This window comes from Rattus norvegicus, chromosome 9, assembly GCF_036323735.1.
Source record: "Rattus norvegicus strain BN/NHsdMcwi chromosome 9, GRCr8, whole genome shotgun sequence".
Lineage (NCBI taxonomy): Eukaryota > Metazoa > Chordata > Mammalia > Rodentia > Muridae > Rattus > Rattus norvegicus.
The window spans coordinates 21122609-21145722 of NC_086027.1; the positions used below are offsets into that span (position 1 = coordinate 21122609).

The following is a 23114-nucleotide window of genomic DNA, read 5'->3' on the forward strand; positions in this document are numbered from 1 at the left end:
ATTCATTTAAGTTTTTGAGTGGATGCGTCGCTTTCGCCGTCTGGATAAACTGCCAGGTTCTATCTATATGCTATATAGCCTAATTATATTTGTCGTGGGTGTTTCTTGTTTGTTTGCTTTGAGACGCACACAACAAAACGCATACTTGGAAAGGAATTTGCTGTTACTACTGAGTCCAAATTCTAACATTTTACCTTATTGCAGAAGCCATTTTGTTGTTAAACTTTGTTCACACCGTCGGAATGCCAGGCTTGTTAATGGATATTTCTAAATTGTGTTTTTCAAAATGCCTTCCCATGCATTTAACGTAATGGAAGCTCCACACTTAGGAGCTCTGGTTTCTGTTTAGGTGGGTGACTTGATCAACTTTCTTCCATACTCTGAACCCATTTTTTTTTTTCCATTTGCCAAGTAGAGAGGAGGACAAAGCAGTAGAGGATTAAATGAGATTAAATGCTATATGATAAACTCATCCTGAATTTGTGGCATCTCTTCTACATCCTGGCTCTTAAAAGGTTATTGGGAAAATGGATAAGGATCAATTTAATGAGGACGATACAAAGTATCTACCTTAGTTAGGGTTTCCATTGCTGTGACAAAACACCATAACCAAAAAGCAAGCTGGCGAGAAAAGGGTTTATTTAGTTACACTTCCAGATCATAGTATATCATTGGAGGAAGTCAGGACAGGAACTTAAGCAGGGCTGGAACCTGGGAGCAGGAGCTGATGCAGATGCCAATGGAGGGCTCCTGCTTACTGGCTTGCTTCCCATGGCTTGCTCAGTCGGCCTGCTTATAGAACCCAGGACCACTAGCCTAGGGATGACAGCACCCACAGTTGCCTGGACCTTCCCCCATAGATCACCAATTGAGAACATGCCTTACAGTTGGATCTCATGGAGACACATCTTCCACTGAGGCGCCTTCCTCTCCAATGACTCCAGCTTGTGTCAACTTGACACACAAACCCAGCTGATACAGTATCTCTGAAAGACCCCCTCCCAGAAAGGGAATTGTACAAGCCCAAGGCCCTCAACTATAGAAATAAAAAGTAAGTTTTTAGATATGTGGGACAAGCTGACCCATCATTTAGACGAAACAGACCAGAAAAGAAAACAAAATGCAGAAACCAGACTAAATTATGGGCACTGCTCCATGGGCCACCTGACAGGAAAAAGAAAAAGTCCCTGACCCCCCGGAAGCCCTGACTACCATGTACTTTTTGCTAACTCACTGTTATGATTATAGCCAAAATAGGTAACATACACGTATGCCTCATTTACTCCACCAATCACATCCCTGTAACCATGCATCTGCTTCTGTAAGCCTGCTTCTGCTCCCAATACACTATAAAAACCCATCCCTGGTTCTGCTAGGCGCGCCAGTCTTCCAAATTGACTGGGACGCCCACAGATACCTGTGTATCCTGATCAATAAAAATCCTCTTGCTGATTGCAGCCTGTGGACTCGGACTGGTCATTGGGCTTGAGGATCTCCCTCCTGAGGGAAGATTCTCTCTGAGAGTCTTACATCTCAATAAAGCATCATGCCAACGTAAAGTTGCATGATGACTAGTGTCTACCTAGTCATCTTATTTGGCAGACACTAGTCGTCTTATTTGGCAGGCCAGAGAATTAAGCGAAGAATGATTTGGTCCAGATGGTACAAACTGATGGAAGGCCTGTGAGTACGGACTACTTTCCTGCCCCTCAGGCTGGCCTCTATGTGGTCTCTATGTGGAAACAGAATCTTCATTAGTACATGGCTGGACTTGGCTATGCCCTACCTGCGCAGGCACCCCAGAGGCTTCCTCAGAATTAGGCTCTCTCTAAATCATGACATTCAGAGTTATCCCTCTCAGCCAGTGGTCCGTTCCGAGAGTGCCCCAACCTTCATCTCTTTGCTACTTCTAAACTTTGCATCCATCTTTCCACGTGGTACCTTGACGATGGCTCCTCACTCAGCCTCCAGTCCTTCTGGATGGTCTCAGCTCAGGGGAGTCTGCTGCACTCGTAAAGATAGCAGCACTTCAGCTAGGAAATGACCCAATCTCATGCTCACAGAGGTAACTGTATCTTAACTGTAAGGTGACGTTCAGAGTCGGGTTGACTTGGCCAAGGTCAAATGGTGAGCTACAGCTGAACCCGTAACAGCCTTCACAATCCTAGCTCTGGGACTGCTCAACTGTGCAGTGGGCTGGTTCTGTCTATGACGGATTCATGTTCAGCATTCAATGTCTCCTTTGGATGAGGAGACTAAAGGTACCCTCCTGCCCACCCCACTTCACAAAGAAAGTTTGATTGACTTGTTTTTATCGACTCAGTGGCATGCTGAACCAGAGAGATGTGCTCTAAACAGCCTTAACGACTAAATGTCCTCTTCTTGGAGGCCTTGACTTTTGTCTTGGTAGATTCTCTCAGCTGAGATTCAGCTCTTTCAGGATGGCGTGTGGCCACCAGAGCTGCCTTTGCTTCATCAGATTTCTCTGCGTCTATGCTCGAATGCTATGGTTTTCTCAGAACCCCTTGTTTTCCTCTCCTAAGTCATTATGAGTTATAAAACTGTATTTCAGGGTAATGCCTCAGGTGCGAGTGCAGAAGTTAGAGTCTTGGGGTTTATATTGCCGCGATGAACACCATGATCAAAGCAACTTTGGAAAAAAAAGAGTTTATTCAGCTTTCACTTCCATATCACGGTTCATCGTCATCATCGAAGGAAGTCAGGGCAGGAACTCAGGCAGGGCAGAACCTGGGGGCAGGAGCTGATGCAGAGGCCATGACGCCTGGCAGGATGTATGCATACTGGCTTGTCCTGGTTCTTCAGCCTGCTTTCTAGAACCCGGGACCACCAGCCCAGGGGTCACTAATTAAGAAAACGCCCTACAGGCTTGTTTACAGCCTGCTGGTATGGAGGCATTTTTCTCAGCTGAGGCTCCCTCCTCTCAGATGATGGTTGTATCAGGCAGGATTCTCTAGAGTCACAGAACTTATGGGATGTCTCTTTATATTAAGGGAATTTGTTGTAACGACTTACAGTCTGCAGTCCAACTAACCCAACAATGGGCAGCTGTGAATCGGAAGTTCAAGAATCTAATAGTTGCTCTGGGTGTTTCAGCGGGTCTTCTGTATAAGCTGGAATCCGGAAGAACTAGGTTCCAGCAGCTGTGCTGGCAAGTAAGCACAGCAGGTGAAGCTTGAGCCTTCCTTCTTCCATTGTCCTTGTGTAGGCCTCCAGCAGCAGGTATGGGCCAGATTAAAGGTGTGCACCAACACGCCTAGACCTAAGCCGTTGTTTACTTGGATCTTGCCCATTCCCAGGCTGGCCTTGAACTCACAAATTGACTTGCCTCTGCCTCCCGGGATCAAAGGCATATACTATCTTGCCTGGGCCTAAGCTTTTCATGGCCACAGTGCCTCAAGATCTGGATCAAAAGTGTGTGTCATCCCACGGCAAGATCTGGGTCAGAAGCCTGTGTCTTCCAGCCTCAAGATTTGGATTACAGGTGTGCTCTCCATTATCTGGATTGTAGTTCAGTCCCAGTGTAGTCAAGTTGACAACCAGGAGGAGCCATCACATCTTGTTGTCAAGTTGACATTCAGCTACCTGGCACACATTCTAAAGGAAAAAGGCAGGGTTAGCCGGCAGGAGATCGGGGTGACAGAGGTCAGTCACTTTCATAGTCTGTGTCACACACACACACACACACACACTTGTACTGCATGTTGCAAGAAGTCAGTGCACACATGACACTCTAGGCTTAGCACACACACACATGGTTTACTTGTTCCAAAGTAACTCCTCCCAGCCCCAATGATCCTGGAGTTTTGACACCGGAAGACACTAACTAGATTGATGTTCCCTCTCCCCCCAGCATATTCTATTTATTAATTTTATGTTTGTGTGTGTGAGTCAAAGCACAGAAAACTTTTAGAATTGTTTCTCTCCTTCTGCCACGTGCGTTCTGCAGAACTGAACTCAGGTCTCCTTTACTCAGGTCATCTTGGTGGGCTCCACACTCAGGGTTTCAAGAAGAGTTTGGGTCGCTGCCCAGAGCAGGCTGGGGGCGGGTGGGGCTGACCTCTGCATGACAGATGCCTGTGTCCTCCCATATGGTCTGGTAAGAGATGAGGCTTAGCTTAGTTTTTTAGGCTGTTAGCCCAGAGTCTCTTCCGTCCGACAGCTCTCGGCATGAAGCACAGTTTTAAAGATCTGAAGCCTGTCTCTGCCTGTGGCTTCTTCAGGCCACAGGCAGCAGGTGAGTCTGGGAGCTCTAGGTATAGACAGGGACCTTGGAGTACGCTGTGAGCCACCAGCAGCGTTCTGACCGTGGGCAGTTGTCACGGTTCCTTATACCCACACAGCCTGAACTTTCAAATGTCTGACCCAGAGAGGAACCGTTCTAGAAGGTTCCTGCTTTAGGCCCAGAAAACAGACAGAAGTATATTTTGACAGAACCAAGTCTTAGAACTCACTCTGTTGACCAGGCTGACCTTGAACTCACAGAGATCCTCCTGCCTCCGACTCCCTGGTGCTGGGATCAAGGTCTGCGCCTCCAGGCTTGGCTTCAATTGTTTTTAAAGTGAGAACTCTTCAGAAGACTTGTTTTCTCCCTTCACGCATGCATGCACGTGTGTGTGTGTGTGTGTGTGTGTGTGTGTGTGTGTGTGTGTGTGTGTGTGATGTATTTACTGTGTGTGTGTCCTGAGTTTAATGTGGAGGTCAGAGCACAACTCTTGAAAGTTGGTTCTCTTCTCCCACTTTATGGGGTCCAGGGATCCAACTGAGGCCTGGCATCTCTCTGTCTGCCGAGTCATTTTACCCTGTTTTGAGATAGAGTCTTGGGTAGCTCAGCTGGCCTAGAACTTTGTGTGTAGCCAAGGTTGGTCTTGAACTCCTGACCTTAATGATTCCACCATCCAGGCACTGGGATCATAGGCAAGCACCATCATGCCTGACTTTGCATAAAGGGAGCAATTTACCCCTCTATAGCTTTTTTTTTTTTTTTTTGGTTCTTTTTTTCGGAGCTGGGGACCGAACCCAGGGCCTTGCACTTCCTAGGTAAGCGCTCTACCACTGAGCTAAATCCCCAGCCCCCCTCTATAGCTTTTTTGCTGTGGCTGTTGTGAGGAATTATTGATTATTGATTTTATTTTCCCCAAAACATTCCTTTATGTCAGGCATTTGTGAGTCATAGACCACGTCCGCACCTGAGAGGCGCTCTTTGGTTTTTTAAAACGCCCTTAGAATTACGTTTTGATTAAAAGCCTACCCGGTTTCCTAGAACACACCTCTCAGCTGACTGGCTGTACCTGGGGCAGCCAGCAGACCTGCACAATTCGGGATTCAATTTCCGTTCTCCGAAGAGTGAGTGCTTTCTTCCACAGAGTGGACCTGGGAGAACCAAGAGGCCTTAGCAGATGACTACAGCGTAGGACCCCAGAGGTGTACGTGAAGACGTTCTTGGATTTAATAAAGTCTAAACTTTGCTCTTTGGATGCAAAGTGGGCCAGCCTGATCTGCTCTGGTTCAATATCCGGTTCTTCAGTGAAGCCATTGGTGCAGCTTCTGTCACAGACGTGCATTACGGTGTCGAACGTGTTGAGTGTAGGGTAGCTCATGAGGACCGAATGAGTGAATGACTGAATGGGTGCGGTGGTGCCCCTTTAAGGGGGTCTGGGACTGTGGCCCCTAGAAGCTGACTCAGTTTATGCTGTATGTGCACTGAATCTTGGGTAGCTCTTTTGATAAAGGATGATCTAAAAGAACGATTAAAATTAAAGTTCCAAAAAGGATCTAGATGGTCAAGGTGAGGAAGGAGAAAGCCTTATTCAGGGCAAACTATATAAAACGTAAAATATCAAATTTCCTCCCAAATTTATTGCTGACTACTGAAAAGCAAACACGCATACATTTTAGAAATTCGTATTAAACCGCAAATCAATCAGGCTTGGCACACAGCTGTTGTTGAGGACTTCCAGTAAGATTTCTTTTGCTGGGGGTTGGGGGGGGTGGTGAAGGGTCCCACTGTGAAGCCCTGGCTGACCTGGAATTTGCTTTGTAGACCAGCGGACCTTAAACTCTGAGAGCTCTGCCTGCTTCTGCTTCCCAAGGGCTGGGATCAAATGCTTCTGGGGGGCATAGGTGGGAGAATGCCATGTCTTCAAGTGGCTCATCCATCACTCGCGGAGCCAAGGTGTAAGTCCTTGTTCTCGTTTCTCCAGTCAGGAGGAACATTTTAATGGAAATAGGATCTGACCAGCAGGTCTAAACTCGCTGTGCACAGAGCAGCTGAGGTAGCAGAGTTAGCATTGACCATGCCACCAGGACTCGTCCATGGCTGAAAGAAGGATTGTTTGAGCCAAGAGAGACTCCTAAAGGTTTATTTCAGGACAGCGAATGCAACACCAAGCGTATTCTAGTGGAGGAATGGCCACCTGTGGGAACCGGCAGTTTCTCAGAAGGATGATTAGCTGGACTGTCCTTAACATTCTCCCATTCTCGTCTGCAAAAGTCTTGTGATCGTTCAAGCAGCAACAACAACGACGACGAACAACAACAACGTAAATCTAAAACAGCACAACACAGAGCGTTTTGGGATGGGAAACGGCTTAGGATACCCAGATCATCACCATCATCACTTTAAGGAATGCACCTTTAAAGGACAGGTCTACAAAACAACTTTATTCATTTGTTACATGTGACGTCCAAACAGAACGTTGCTTTTCCAGCTTCAATTTTTTTTTTTTAAACCCCTGGAAAATAAGACGTTTGAGTTTGATTCACCTTAACAAAAACTGACCTAGGAAGAAGCATTTTTTTTTTTTTTTTAGCAAAACGTTATTATAAAATTCATTAGAAAATACTGTCCTCTTCTTTTTTCTTTTTCCTTTTTTTTTTGCCAAAATGTTACATAAAACCCTTATTAAAAATACACGCATTAAAAATACACGAGTAGACTCCACACAGCACTCTGCTGTGCAGAGGGAGCCGCATTCCGGAAACATACAGTTAAGCACGTTAGAAATGACGATGTTTTAACTTGGAATAGTGCAAATCTGAGTTACATCCTGATACGAAGGCATGCACGTCACTGGCCAAGACCACAGCAGAACAGAGCAGAGCAGGAAGCAGTCACAGCCACTCTTTAGAAACGATTTCCTTTTTATTACATTAATTTTTTTCAAAAATACTTTTCTTTACAATAGAACTCCTAGAAAATATTTACAACCTTCCTCTAATAAAATATAACAGCAGTTAAATATATTTGAAAATAAGATGGGTTTTTCCATAAAATATATCTGTTAACTTTTTATATACAAGCTTCCTCAAAGGGAGTCTAAATCCATTACTGAAAAACCATCGAGTCAGTGGGAGCTGGGTGGAGACATTAACCATCAGGAAGAGAAGTTCTTTGGGGCTTTGGGGGGAGGGGCAGCTAAAACAGAACACGCACATGCAGGTAAAATCATTTCTGGAAAATAAAAGTGCAATCTTTTAATTGGAAGTCAATTAAACTTTAAGCTGATAGGAAATACAAACACAGATATCTGAACTGTCTCATTAAGGAGGAGTTCTTTGGTTATTTCAAGTCAAAATATTCCTTATGCTATTCTGCATGACAAATCAAAATGAGCTGTGCACTGGATACTGGTGGTGGCAAGTCAGCTTGTTTCTAAGGTTTCAAACTGGGCAAATCCCCAAGCAGGAGGAGGACACGAACTTCCCCAAGTTCTCTGGGCATTTGCTCTTTTCTGTAGCTAAGCAGACGCCACGACAGACAGGGCCTGGCGGTCTGCTGAGGGGTGGCGGCTGGAATGGTTTTAAAGGAAGCTCATGCACGATGCCCAGGGGGGTTCTTAAAGCGACACTTCTGAGATCACACACAGGCTACGACAACCCTTTGAAACAACAGCAAGGAAAATGTACCCCCCACCCCCACCCAGAAAGGACCTCAAGAGTTCATAGTTCTAAAAACAGTGACGAACAGGAAAAGAATCTTTGTAAATAGTCTTCTGTTTGTGGCTTTCCTGAGACTCAGAAGCCACTGCCTGAGTGGGGGCTTCGGTGGGCAACGGTGCCCTGGCCCCGAGTATGTGCCAAATGGTTTTGTAGAATCCAATGTGAAGGGTATCCAATCCTACTCCTCCACTAGGATGCTCTCTAATGCCAAGCTGATCACGGGGTAGCATAGTGGCCCAGCATGACAGCTACACTTAGACGGAGCTGGGGAGCTAGTCTACTCAGGGAGGGTTAAGACCTGAAAACACCTGACCTGAAGGCCATGGGCCATAGCCACAGAAGGGAGGCTGACAGGCACCTGTCTGTGCCAGGGGCAGTGGTCCAGTCTGACTGTACACTAGCAGTAGGAGGGGGTCACCCCAACTGAGAACAAAAGCCTAGGCAATGACGTTTTTTGTCGGATTACAGGTTTATTGCCTTCAAGTACAAATGGCACCCCCTGCTGTCGGGGACAGAGCAAAGTCATGTAGCTTAGAGAAGTCTGCATTCGCTTTGGTAAGTGACTTGGAACAAATACATTCATTGTTTGAATGCGAGCAAACTTGAATCTGGACACATCTGTGTTGGCTTTCAAAGCAGTTGAAATCGCACCTGCTAATCTCTATGCATTAGAGAAACCTATCTCTCTCTGCAGCTAACATCTAGGCAAGCCTTAGTCCAGCACTCACGTTAGAGCAAGTCAGAGTGGAGGAGGTTTCACAGTACGTTTCAGTGGTGCAAAATAAGTTCAGGACTCCACTGGCCGTGGACCATGTTGAAAACAGAGAAAGAGAGAGGGAGAGATGGAGGGAGGGAGGGAGGGAGGGAGGGAGAGAGAGAGAGAGAGAGAGAGAATGTTTGTGTTAACTCTTCTGATTTGAGAGAGAGAACTCTTTCTGGCAGGTCAGAACAGAATAAAATAATTCTTTGTGGGAAAACATGGTCTAAAGTCCCAGAACGAATGGGATAACCTGCTTCCAACACACACACACATACACATGCACACACATACACGCGTGCACACGCACACACGCCCACACACACACAGCAAGTTTGGAGATAAAAGGCAACCAGGGTGGCTGACATTTGAAAGCAAAGCAACACAAGAGTGAGGCTCGCCCGAGGGAAACGGCCTCACGAGAACACAGCCCAGATGAGACACCTCTTAAAGACAGTTGTGCCAATTTTTTATTCCCCCCAACCCCCAACAAAAACAATGCAAAAGAAGGTAAAAGAGAAAGAACTGGATTTTCCCCTCCCTTAACCTGAAGAAAAGGACCACTTTTTAAACAGGTAGTTTAAAAGGGTTTCCAAAGGAGCAGGAAGTCCAGGTTCTGCAGACAAACGGAGGTGGAGGCCGTGGCTTCTGTGTCTCTAGGTGATGAACGGGGGGTTTAGAGTTCTGTATCACCCTGAAGCAAAACTGAATCTTGGTTGTCCAAGAGAAGATCCGTGCCTACCACCTCAGCCTCGTCCATGACGCCTAACTGCTGGACCATATCATCATCCAGGATGTCCACGTCCTTGGGCTTCATCAGGCTCAGCTGGTCCAGAGGCAGCAGCTCCGGTGCCCCCACCGGCCCCGTAGTCCTCTCGATGGTGGCTGCCATTTCTGCCGCGAAGGCTGCCTTCTGAGCCTTCTGCCTCTGCTGCTCCTCTTGCTGCCGGTGGGTTTTCATGTGTGCATTCCGGCTTTTGATCTTAAAGAAGACCCTGGAAAGGAGGGAGAGAGCAGTCTGTGAGACCTAGGGGCTGACCTGAGCTCCTAAAGGTACAGACGCCCGTTTCCCTGCAGTTTCCTGCGGGGACTTCGGGGACTGGGGCATACAGATCTGGCTTGCCGTGGCTTCTTCATGCTGTGACCAGTCAGGCCATCTCCCCAAGCATTATGAGGAAGAGGAATGGGGACAGGAAGTATGGCGTGTCCTGTTTCCTTCCTGTGCTAATGAAGACCCCAAAGAGTGTCCAATTTGTCTACGGTCTAGCAAGCACTCCTGCCTCTCCTTGGGCCTTCTCCCATTCCCACCCCTACCCACACCGTCTGGACTGGAAAACCCCAAACTCTGTTGATGATGGCTGCACCATAGAACAGCCCACCTCTGTCCCTGGCTTCAGGCCTTCTTCCGGTCAAAGGGCTGGAAAATTCTTCCCGCACACCACTTGGGGGCCCCCTTTCCCACTCCATTTTTTTCCCTCTACCACTTCTTTTTGCTGCAGACCCCCTTGGCCACCATAATTATCATTTCATACTGTTTTCTTTAGAATGAAGTAGGCCTGGGCTCAGAGAGGCTGCACCCTCACAGAAAGCAGCTGGCAAAGTCGGGAGACATATTTGTTGTAACCAAGTTAGGAGGTGTCTGTCTAGCATGAGCCAAGGCCAAGGATGCGATTAAAAGCCTTATTGTAAAGGCCGGTCCTCTCTCCCACCTCCAGGCAAGAAATCATGTGAGCCAACATGTCAATGACCTGCAGTCCTGGGATCGAAGGATGCCAGAGTCTTTAGATCAAGGGTCCGGCCCCCTTATTATTCTAGGCACTGGCACACAACTATGTCTGTTTGTTGAGTTTTTTTCCCCCTACTGTTTTTGGGATGTGATGGGAAAGTGAGGTGGTGAGAGAGAGCATGGCCTGCACATTCTACCTATTTGCTATCTCGGCCATTTTCAGGAAAGTCAGCCCAGATACGAACCCGGGTTTATGGAGAAAGAATAGCATAAATACAATTTAGTCACTCTCCAACCAGTCCAGCGACCCAGCCTGAGCCCTACAGCCTGAGGCTGGCTTCTATCTGGACATGTGGGAAATGAAGAGGATTGAGCAGCCGAAAGAGGCTGTCGTGGACTTGTTCAGTGCTGTTCCTCTCTGGAAAACCTCAGGAAACATGTCTAGTTTTCATAAAAGTCTTGCTTGGACTTTGCTAGGGAATGACCTGGGGAGGGGCAGGTGAGGGCTGGGGAGAGCGTCTGCAGAGAAAGCCTGGCCACCTTCAGTTCTTCCCCGCGCCCCAGGGCCCACAGATAGATGGAGAGAACTGACCCTACAGAGCTGTCCCCTGGCCTCCCATGTGTGTCCTGCCATGTACGTGGGCACATATGTACACTAATAACAAATAAAGCCAAAAGAAAGAAAAGATCTCGAGTACAGGGACGAGAAAAATGCTTGCTGTGTGCTTTTTCTTTTTTTCTTTTTCTTTTTTTTTTTTCTTCCAGAGCTGGGGACCGAACCCAGGGCCTTGCGCTTGCTAGGCAAGCACTCTACCACTGAGCTAAATCCCCAACCCTGCTGTGTGCTTTTGAAGGACAGCCGGGAACATGAAACCTGAGGCAAGTGCCCTCTGGTCCACAGCGATCAGACGCTATAGATCTGTACACACAGTGAAACTTCCTGCAGACGGGACCCAAGGCTAAGCATGAGGCTCACTGCTTTACCCCCACTTTTAAGACAGGCTCTCTTGTAGCTCAGGCTAGCCTTCAACTCCATATAGCCAAGGATGCCCCTAAACTCTGGGTTCTCCTGTTTCCATTGTATGTATGTATGTATGTATGTATGTATGTATGTATGTATGTATGTATGTATGTATCTGCTGGGGGTTGGTCTGGTATTCGAATGCTAAATACTGGCTCCCAGGATCTGGTTGCAGTCCAGACAAGCACTTCCCATGTTGTGTAAAGTTTGCTCACCAATCTTCTCTGACTGGTTAAATAGAAGTGGCTGACAGTTACTGGTGGGCGGTATAGAATAGAGGTAATCAGTTACCAGGCTAGGGGCTGCAGGTAGTGACCACTGTGGACAGAGGAGGAGAGAGAGGTCGGAGAGAAAAGGTGGCTGCCAGGAGATCAGATGGCTCATGAGCCCCTGGCCAGGAAAAGTATACCCTGAGGACAGGCTGAGGGGGCAGGAGCAGCTCGGGTGAGACTCAAAGAGCAAGTTAACAGGGACGTACGGTTCGGGTACAGGTGAGAATGGCACAGAACCTACTCAATCTAGGCTTGTAAATAAAATATCAGGTTGTTATGGCTTTTATACAAGCTAGCTAGAATAAATAATTCAATTACATCTGTCCGTCCATCCATCCATCCACTATCTGAGACACCCATCCATCATCTGAGACAGGCTCTTGCAAGATAGCTCAAGTTGCCTTTGAACTTGTGATCATTTCCCGTCAGTCCCCATGTCCATCCGTCCGTCCATCCGTCCGTCCGTCCATCTATTCACCCATTCATGTGTCATCTGAGACAGGCTCTCATTAGATAGCCCAGGCTGCCTTTGAACTTGTGACCCTTTCCCATCAGCCCCCAGACGTGTGTGGGAGACACAGGTGTGCACACTGCCTCAGCACTGAGTGGCTTTCACTCATTTTCTGAGCAGAACAAAGTTTCCCAGTGTAGAACTTTTCATCTGCAGTGTCAAGTGCTTGCTCGCCAAGTTTTGGATTTTAAGATTTGGGACCGTCAGCCTGTGGAGATTTTGCCTGAGGAGGCCTTCGTCTCCACCTGGTGGACTACAGAGAATCCCGCTCCTACAGAGAAGGCTCTTGCTTCCTTTTCAGAGGAGCCTGGCAAGGCCTTGATGTTTCCAGGACAACAGGGGGTGACAGCTGAGCCTCGGCTGCTTCCTTGTCAGAGTAGGGTGCCTGCAGGTCACTCTTCTCTCTAAGTGTGAGGGGCAATGCAGCCCAGTGGCTGAATCATAAGAGGCCAGGCCAGCCTGAGTGTTTTGAAGGCTAAATAAGAGGCTCATCCGCAGGTCAGCCTAGCTGCAGGCCTAACTTCCCTCTGCCTCAGTTTCTGTAATTGTGTGTGCACATCAGCATGTGTGCACATGGGCGTACACACTCCCATGATGTCTGTATACGTGGAAGTCAGGGGACAACTTTCTGAAGTCACGAATCTCCCAGGTGGGATCTGGACTTGTCGGCAAGTGGCAGGTACTGTGTGCTGAGCTGTCTCGTCACCCCCTCACAGGGCTATTCTAAAGAGTAAATGAATGGAGAGTATAAGACACCATTTAAAACCGTCTCAGGCAAAGGCAGGGAGGACCCTGCTGAATGCCATGAAGTTGCCTGATACATTATTATTACTATTTTACTATCACAGTTGTTCTTTTTATTTGGTTGTTATTTTTTATATGAGCGGGAGCCTGCCTGCATGTAATTCTGAGCAGCATCTGTGGAAGCTAGAAGACAGCGTCAGATCTCCCGGCACTGGAATCACAGACGGTTGTTCGTTACCATGTGGGTGCTAGAAGCAAGCCCAGGTCCTCTGTAAGAGCAACCGATGTTCCCAACTGCTAAGCCATGTCTGTAGTGAGAATTCTAGAATTTTTTTTAAACACAAAAATATTATAAGGATATGTTTTCGTTTTAATCCCAGGGTGGGGCTGTGGGGCTGCCTGGGACTGTCTGCGGCTGCTGCCTGTGATTTGTCTCCTGCTCTGGCAGAGGGGTGGTTTTGCCAGCTGCAGACAGTTTCTGACATTGTTTCTGAACTTTCAGAAGGTATAAATGCCAGGGCTCCCAGAGATGGGGTTGGGGGTTGTTGGTCACTCAGCAGGGGGGTAGCTTGTGGTATGTTAGTCATGTTCAAAGAAGAAATAACAAGAAAGAAATTAGATTCAGGGATCTTTCTCTCTTTCTCTTCTCTACCTTCCTTTCTCTCCGATTTAGTGATAGAAGATGAAGGGGGAGGGGATAGGAGCAGGAAAAAGAAGAACCCACAGAGTAGCAAAGAACAGCTACCCATCTCTGTTGTAGGGTGTTTGATCACACCGTGAGCCCTGAGATTCACTGGAAAAAAAAACCCTCTTTTTTTCCTTTTCTTTTCTTTTTTTTGGAGCTGGGGCCCGAACCCAGGGCCTTGCTCTTGCTAGGCAAACGCTCTACCACTGAGCTAAACCCCCAACCCCAAAGAAACCTCTTTTGAGTTGTGGTGTGGTTCAGCCCTTAGCACTCATCTTTAATCGCAAACGATGAAGGTGAAGTGTGTGAGATTGCTATGGCCTTGGGGCTAGGCGGACTGACGGGGAAGGAAGCTGTGAAGGAGCCATGTATTTTAACACTAGTTAGGCTCTTTGCAATGTAGCTAATCAAAACCAGGCAGAAAGCTGGAGCAGCGTGGAGAGGCCAGGCGCTGCATCTGGACATAGCGAGGTTTAAATCTCAGCTTTGCTTTCCTGGCAAGTGTGACTTGGGAAAAGCCATTTTACCTGACCTTAAAATCTTTATTTGTAAACTAAGAATGAAGGCAACTTGCGTTGGATGGAGTTTTTCCCTGTGAGGATTGAGTGAAGTCACACACATGAAGTATGTGGTGGAGTAAAAGCTATTGCTCTTCTCACCTACTGTTAGCTTCTTCCCTTAGGTGCTGTTTTAAGGTATATCTAAAGGGACAAGGATGAAAAGCAGGTTTTATCTCAATGCCTGGGCTTCAATCAACTAGATGTGCCACCATGCATCATTATGATGTGAAGGATAGGATGCTGCATTTTAATGTGATGTGATGTTAGAGAATGCGGTAATTGATTAGTAATGTCTGCTGTGGGCAGAGGAATGGATAGAGGGAGTGAAAAGATCTATCTGCAGACCTCCCGGGTAGTATCAAGGGGAGTCCTGAAAGTCAGCTGAAGAAAACAGCCCCCACAGAACCATCATTCACTTTGACCTTGGGTTTGATACCCAGTTCAAGTGTACTTACTTGCCACACTCCTTGCAGGGGAAGATGGTGGTGGGGTCGGTCTCTCCACTGGTGGTACTGTGAGATGGTGAACTCTTCACTGAGCAATACCCACTCTGGGTGCCACCTGGCTTCTGCTTCCCAGAGGGGACAGCACCTCGGGTCTTAGCCACCTGGTTGGTGCCGCCATGGATGCGGGCGTGGCCATTCAGTGCCTGTCGGGAGCTGAACACCTGAGGAAGAAAGGGAGCGACATGACATCTACAGTCCTGAAAAGGAAATTAGGGTTGTTAGTTACTTGGTGGCAAAACATGGGATACATGAAACAGCACAGGGCTCACACAAGCAAGCACTGGGTGTGTGCCACAGAAAGCAAAGCTCAGATACCCCAACCACAAACTGTGCCAATAAGACTTCCTTCACTGGCCTAACCAGAGCAAAAGGCCGAGAGGCTTAGTACCAAGGACAAAGCTCTTGTCTCAAAGCCAGTTAGCACCCAGCTCTAACTTGAAACCCTGTTGCAAATATCAGAGGCCATTAAACCACTCGATTTTCAAATACTTCTTTTTTTCCCTATGTGCAAAATGAGAGGAGTTAGAGGGCCCCTCGGTAGCTCTTGTTTTAAGTCTGGTTGCTTTCTGTGATGCTGGGGATTGAACCTGGGTCTTACTTATGCTTGCTAGATGAATGTTCTCTGCAGTCCGTGTACACTGCAGAAGCCACAATGTTTAAGACCCCCAAACTTTAAGAGAATCAAAGGGCCAGGCTTTCTCATAGTTTGGGGGACAGGGTGTCATTCTGCAGACCTGGCTGGCCTGGAACTTACTATACACAGTTTATGTATACAGTTTAAGATTTATTTTTTTTCTCTTTCTTTTTTTCGGAGCTGGGGACCGAACCCAGGGCCTTGTGTTTGCTAGGCAAGCGCTCTACCACTGAGCTAAATCCCCAACCCATGTATACAGTTTAAACTGTAGTGTTTTTTTTTTTTTTTTTTAAGATTTATTCATTTATTCTATATAAGTACACTGTGGCTATCTTCAGATACACCAGAAGAGGGCATCGGATCTCTTTACAGATGGTTGTGAGCCACCATGTGGTTGCTGGGAATTGAACTCAGGACTTCAGGAAGAGCAGTCAGTGCTCTTAACCACTGAGCCATCTCTCCAGCCCTAAACTGTAGTTTTAAACACGAGGCAATCCTCCTGCCTCTGTCTCCCCAGTACTAGATTTACAAGTCTTATCACTATGGCTGGCTGTGAATATGCAGACCAATGACTTCATTGAGTTAGTCTAACCTGTGCTCCAGGCTGGCCTTCACCTCACTGAATAGCCAGAGTGCATCTTCTCCTGCCTTCTTCTCCCACGTGCTGGGAGTACGGGTGTCTGCCACCATGCCTGATTAGATTCAAATATTGGCACAGAGCTGGGCTTCTTGGCCTCAGCTCTAAGGATACTTGGGGCTGGACAGGTGGTGACTGTCCTGTGCACAGCAAGTTTGTAGAGGCCTCTGTGGCCCCTACCCACCAGATGCAGGTCCTGCCTTCCCAGTCCTAAAAAAAATGTTATTGTAGGACCAAATTATCCTCTATCCAGAGGCACTGAGGTACTAGGCTATGGTCCACAGCCCTCCAAACCAAGGGCCTTTATTCCATCACAGTGGCTTTAGATGCCCTCTCTTTGTTCAGCTCATGGGTCCTTTTTATTGCATTACAAAAAAATCTATTTCTGATTTACTGAACCCAGGCTTCATTGCTAGGCATGGAATAAGCCATCAATCATGCTTTCTTTGATGAGTTTTTTTAAAGAAGTCATTAAGAATGTCTCTCTCGCTGAGCGTGTCTGATTGGGCAAAGTAAAAGATGACCCCCCTACCACAAAAAACAAACCAAACCCAAACCAAACCCCAAACCCCCAAATTGAGAACCAATCATTTATTGTACCCTAAAGAAAAAGTGCCCAGTTTCTGAACAAATTCACCAAGAAACATTGTCACTTAAAGTCACATCTTAATCTGCAGGAAGTGATTTGGGCAGAATAGCAATGCCAGGGCATGGAGGCCAGGCTGTCAGAGACCCAGTACACTGGTCTTTCTCATGCTCTCGAAAAGGGAATGGAACATGTGTACACTTCCATTTTCTGTTCGTTTGTTTTTGAGGCAGGGTTTCTCTGTGTAGCCCTGGCTGTCCTGAACTCACTCTGTAGACCAGGCTGGCCTCCAACTCAAACCTGCCTCTGCCTCTCAGGTGATGGGGTTACAGACCTGTGCTACCACCAACCGGCCCACTTGTATTTATTTTTAAAGCCTTTTCATTTTTCGTAAAACATTTTATAAAATATTTTATGTCTTTCTTTCTTTTGAGACATGGTCTCACTCTGTAGTCCTTGCTGGCCTTAAACTGGAGAAGCCTGAATCTGCCTCCAGCGGGCTGGGACTAAAGGCGTGTGCCACCCGCCCAGCCTGGGATATAAACAGGGATTCAAAGTCTTTTTTAAATGGGGGACTCAGCAACAGCATCCATGTGCTCTGTATTAGACAAACAGATGAGTGGAGGACGTGAGCTTCCTGGGAAGGGGGTGACACCTCTAGAACATAATCTCAGTCGTGCAGGCTAGTGGGGACAGGCGGAACACACAGAAGCTATGCTACACAGCCTCTAGGATGTGAGTCTTAGAGGACACTGGCCCACACTCAGTCTATCTCTTCTGTGCTCAGGAGGAGGTGGGGTCCCCACGTACCCCTTCATCCTGGTCACATCGCTAAGTTGCTTAGTGAGGTTTTGTCCCCTCGGACTGCAAAGTCAAACTTTAGCCGCTTGGAAACAACTAGCTCAGATGTCACTAATGTGACATTTGAATTAGAAGTAGTAACACTTTATAGACTATGAAAAGCTGAACCTTCCTGAGGGATAAAACCGGAGGTGGTTCAGGCAAGTCACTGTGTTATAAAAGGGAAATCCTGTTGCATGTTGCAATCTTCTAGTGAATTTAAATGCATGTAGAATGTGGCCTTTGGTGACACACAGTCAGAGGACCTGCAGAGTACCAGGGCACAGTGTAGTAGACAATGTGTATTTTCTGGAGGCCTGCTCTCCTGCAAAGCTGTCAATCACACACTTCCTGAAGGTGGGAGGTTTTTTGGTTTTTTTTTTTTTGGCCTGGAGGCAGAGTCTCACTACCTCAGGCTGGCATTAAGGTCTCCATTCCTCTGCACAGCCTCCACAGTGCTGGGCATGACAAGCCTGAGCCGTCACACTTGGCTTTAGGGTCTCCTAATTCCCCAGCACGCAGCATCATACTTGACAGAGGACATACAGTCACTCTCCCTTAGCCAAGCGAGTAAGAAGGTGGTGGCTACGTGGCAGGCCTCTGCCAGACGTCCATTGCTCTTAGAACTAGGCACGGCTGCATTACCCTCACGCCTCCCAGAGCCGGGACAACACAGATACTTACAGCCCCACAGTTGGGCATCTCACAAATGAAGGAGCCTGATGGTTGGCCACCAGCCTGCATGGGTGCCCCCTCGGTGGGAGCCAGGGCAGGGGCAGGCGGTGGCTCTGGTGTCTTGGGTACTTCACTCTCCTCATCTTTTATGGATTTCCTATCTTCTTCCGGGTCCTCTTCCTCCTCTTCGGCGTCCTCTTCCTCTTCGCTGGTCTGTTGGTAATAAAAGCGAGAGGCTGATATCCCCAAAAGGTAACTTCATGGTGGACAGAAATCACAAGCCAGGAGGTCGTGCGACGCAGGGACCCTGCTACTCTTCCTGTGGTAGGTGACAGAGTCTGTCGGGGTTGGTCTCTGGACACTTTGAGATCTTGAGGTCAAGAAATCTTACTACTGCACTTGGGTCCCCCCATGATCCCTTAGTGAAAAACTTGCTAAGGCAGAGGGGAAAGAGGCAGAGATCCTCTGCCTGGGGGGAGGGCGAGAGGGGAGAATTGCACAGTGGGGAAAGCGCTTGCTTTCCACACAAGCATGAGGACCGGAAGTCCCAGTCCCTTGTCCCCAGATAAAAGGCAGGTGTGTGTAGGGTGCCTCCAGTGCTGGACAATTGGATCCCTATAGATTGCAGGCCAACCAACTTAGTCAAGAAGCTAAGTTCCCATCTCATATGAAGAGACCCAGCCTCAAAAAATAAGGCAGAGAGGATGGAGCGATGGATCACCCGTTAAGAGCCCTGGCTGTTCTTTCAGAGGATCTAAATTAGGTTCCCAGCACCCGTGTCTAGGTCACAATCACCAGTAACTCCAGCTCTAAGGGAGTCTGATGCCTTCTGCTCATTTCCTCAGGTACTGCACACTTATGGCAAACACTTATAAAGACACACACACACACACACACACACACACACACACACACACACACACACACGGCTGGAGAGATGGTTCAGCAGTTAAGCGTGGACGCTGTTCTTCCGTGTTAGGCAGCCCTCAACCAATCTCAGCCTAGTTTGAGAGCATCCGATGGCCTCAATAGGAGCCTGCATGTATGTGGTGCACATATACAGTACACACTCAGTCCAACAACACATATGTACAAAATAATGCATCTTTAGGTGGGGGTGGAGTCTAGAGAGATGGCTCAGCAGTTACGAGTGTTTGCTGTCCTTGCAGAGGTCCCAGGATCAGTTCTCGGCACCCACATGGTGGCTCAAAACCGCTCGAGTTCCAAGAGATCTGAATTCCATGGGCACGAGTGTGACGCACAGACATCCATGCAGGTAAAACACTCATAAGCATAAAATAAGACTTCAAGTAGCAAGCTGTTGAGCAGGGAAAGAATTCAGGGATTAACTTGACTTTAAAATGAGCTTATTTTTATTTATTGGTGTGGTGTGGCGTCTGTGTGAGTTTACGTGTACATGTTCCAGTCAGTGTTCCAGCTAGTGTCCAAGGAGGCCAGAGGGCATCGGATTCCCTGGAGCTGGAGTTACAGATCGTTATGAGCTGCTTAATGTGGGTGATGGGTACCGAACCTGGTCTTCAGGAAGAACAGTAAGTGCTTTCCAAGTTTGTTTGTTCCGTCTAGCTCAGCCTGGCTTTGAACTTGCTTTGTAGCCAAAGCTGCCCTTGACTCCCGAGCTCCCGCTCTCACCTCTCCAGTGCTGGACATAGAAGCAGAGCTTCACCACACCTAGCCTGGGTTCCTGCTATCTCTGTTTGCTTCCCAGACAAGATCTCATGATGTAGCCCAGGCTGGCTTTGAAGTTATAATCCTCCTGCCTTAGCTTCTCCTTTTTTTTTTTTTTACTATCTATCTATCTATCTATCTATCTATCTATCTATCTATCTATCTATCTATCATCTATCCAGATATCGTATATAAGTACTCTGTCTTCATGCATACTAGGAAAATGTATCAGATCCCATTACAGATGGTTGTGAGTCACCATGTAGTTGCTGAGATCTGAACTCAGGACCTCTGGAAGAGCAGCCAGTGCTCTTAACCGCTGAGCCAGCTCTCCAGCCACAGCTTAAGTGATGAATTACAGATACGCATCAATAGGCTTGGCTAAACATGGGAGTTTATGAAACTCTCCTCTCTTTCCTGCTCAAGTATCTACCTGACTCCTCTCTGCTTTCCAGGGTAGAGCAAGGGTGGCTGGCCCTGGCATGCCCAGAAGTGGCTGAGGACCAGGAAACAGGAATTCTCTCATTTTTGCTAGAATTTTTTTACCATTCACAAGAAGCATGCAAATTGTAAATACTCATCCCATTTTACAAGTGAGGAAACAGAAGTATGGCAAGCTGTCTTTCCCTGACAGGCCGGTTGCCTCTGCTGGGGCCCTTCCTGTTTGTACTGCTTATAGCAGTCAAGTTCCAGTTTGCTTGTCCCGAGCTGCCCAGGTCTAGGTGAGTCTTTGATTCATAAAATCCAGAAGTAGTAACTTCCAAGAAGAGTTAAGAGCAGTCAGTGCTCTTAACAGCCGAGCCATCTCTCCAGCCCCACTCCTGGCTTTTTTATATTCATTTTTAGATTACGTGGATGTCTTTGTATATGTGTCTGGGCAAGTAAGTGCCGTCAGGAGTCAGAAGCGTCAGATCCCCTGGAGCTGGAGTTACAGGCTGTTGAGAGCCACCCAATATAGGTGCTGGGGATCAAACCCAGGTCCCTCTGGAAGAGCAGCAAGGGCTCTGAACCACTGAGCTGTGTCTATAGCCTCTCCTGCCCCCATCCCTTAAGACGAAGCTTCACACCATGGTCCAGACTGGCCCAAAACTCACTCTGCATCCAAGCTGGACAATGACTCATGGCAATCCTGTGTCTCTGTCTTTGAGAGCCGGGATTACAGCTCTACCATAGCGGCCATTCTCCAGCTTTGATTTAGGGGTCAGTTGTGGGGCAATTACAGAGACGTTACCAGCCAACACAAGGCAGTGAACACTTTCCCCTCTTCAGTGCTGTTCACAGGTAAAGTGATGCGATCCACAGGCATCGTGTCCGTGTAGATGCAGAGTCAAGAGTCGGTGTTAGCAAGCTGAGACATGGCCAGCTGCCGGCCAGCTAATTAAGATCAGTTAGTAATGATTACATAGTCAGTGCGAACTGCACAGGCTGGACACCTATTATGGAGTAGTTTCTAGAAAAAGGCCCCTTGCTAATACAGAACTCACAGGTTGGTTTTTAGATAGGTGACCTTCTTCCTGTTACCCATCCCCTTTCAAATCCAGTCTCAGGCAAAACAGTGCATGTCCCCTTTAAAAGAACAGGGACTCTGTAGTCTTAACTATTAGGCGGACATGGCCTCCACGTTGGCATTTGTAAGACGTGCTACACAATAAAAGTTTATAACAGTGGCACTCGTTCCATGGTACTTACTATAATCACAATTTTCTCACAGTGCCATCTCTGTTGGCTTAAGAACTCTGAAGACATATTTCATATTTGTAGCCACAAATATGTGGTGACTATGCACATCTCGGGACGTCAGATGGGCTTTTATTTCAATTGGCAATCTGTGCAAAGTCCCTAACATTTATCACCAGGTGAAGTGACTCAGAGATACAAAGATAGGGGGTCAAACCCCAACACGCAACACTCTGTAGCTACATGTTGGCCATTTTATGATGCACTGCAGATGGAAACATTTACAACAGCTTCAGAACTGGGCAAACACAAGGCAGGAGGAAGAGATACACACACACATATGCGTGTGTGAGTATGAGTGTGTGTATGTGTGTAAGTGTGTGTATGTGTATGACTGTGAGTGTGTGTGAAAGTGTGTGTGAGTGTGAGTGTGTATGTGTGTGAGTGTGTATGTGTGTGTGAGTGTGCATGTGTATTAGTGTGAGTGTGTGAGAGCATGAGTGTGTGTGTGAGCGTGAATGTGTGTGTGAGTGTGTGTTAGTGTATGCTACCTGCATGCCCTGCCTGCAGAAGCCAGAAGAGGGTATTAGATCCCCTGTAGCTGGAGTTGCAGGCAATTGTGAACAGCCCTTGGTGGGTTCTGGGAATAAAACCCAGCCCCTCTGGAAGATCAGCGATTGCTCTCGACCACTGAGCCATCTCTCCAGCCCAAGGAACGAAACTGAACAGAGTGCCTGAACCTCAACCGTCCATACCACAAGTTCCTTGCAGAGGACAGCCTTTTATACCCATGCTGTAACAGACGGGGAAATCGGAATACAGATATCCAACCCAAATCTGCCAAAGTTATACATCCAAGTGTCGGGGTTGGGACAAGGTATTAAATGTGTGGTACTCACTGGGCACCTCTCCTCCTCCCCTGCCCCACACAGGACTTGAATTCTCCCTGAACTCTGTACAGATTTCTTCTTAAAAGAAACCATAAAGTCATCTGGACAGGTCATTTTCCCAAGCTCATAGCCGACCAAGGTGGGGAGTTGGCCCTGTTACAAAGTGATTGCTTGCTTTGCAAAACAAGGATCTGAGTTCAAGTCCCAGAGACCACTAAAAAAGCCTGGCATGGTGACGTAAGCCTGTGAAGCTGTATCCCAGAGCCACAGAGGCAGCTCCCCGGGACCTCTGGACAGCCAAGCCTCACTGGTTAGCACTGGATCTAGTGAGAGACGGCCAGAGGTGGACTTCACACTATCCTACTGAACAAGTGAGCATGCTACACCCACCCTGACCATCTGCAGAACCTAGGTCTGCAGCGTCAGCGAGCCCCCTTGAACTGGGAAAAACACTCACTTGCCTTTTTAAAAAAAATTACATTTATGTGTGTGTGTGTGTGTGTGTGTGTGTGTGTGTGTGTGTGTATTTACCCACCCACACATCACATGTTGAGGTCGGAGGACAACTTTTAGGAGAGATCCTTCCATCTTGTGGCCCAGTGACTGAACTCAGATTAGCAAGTTTGGCAGCAAGCACCTTTACCTGCTGAGCCATCTTGCTGGCCCCTCACCTGTCACAAGAATGAGGGTCAGGACCATGTGCTAGTGTTCTGCACCTTTCCGTGCTTTCCCAGGTTTCAGTTTCTCC

General features: G+C 47.5%; 1 protein-coding gene across 23 annotated transcripts in view; it reads right to left on the reverse strand.

Annotated features, from left to right (window-relative positions):
• Positions 1-9163: 9163 nt before the first annotated feature.
• Trerf1 (transcriptional regulating factor 1) overlaps positions 9164-23114 on the reverse strand; it is a 224059-nt gene continuing 210108 nt past the window's right edge. For 16 of the 23 annotated variants that reach the window (XM_039083499.2, XM_039083492.2, XM_063267088.1 and 13 more), the window contains 3 exons: positions 18123-18326; positions 14691-14938; positions 9164-9711 (listed from right to left, as the gene is read on the reverse strand). In XM_039083499.2, the coding sequence (XP_038939427.1) occupies positions 9393-9711; positions 14691-14938; positions 18123-18326 (771 nt within the window). In that variant the 3' untranslated portion in view covers positions 9164-9392. The remainder of the gene's footprint in view (positions 9712-14690; positions 14939-18122; positions 18327-23114) is intronic. The other 7 variants (XM_063267092.1, XM_063267090.1, XM_017596416.3 and 4 more) reach the window with 2 other exon arrangements.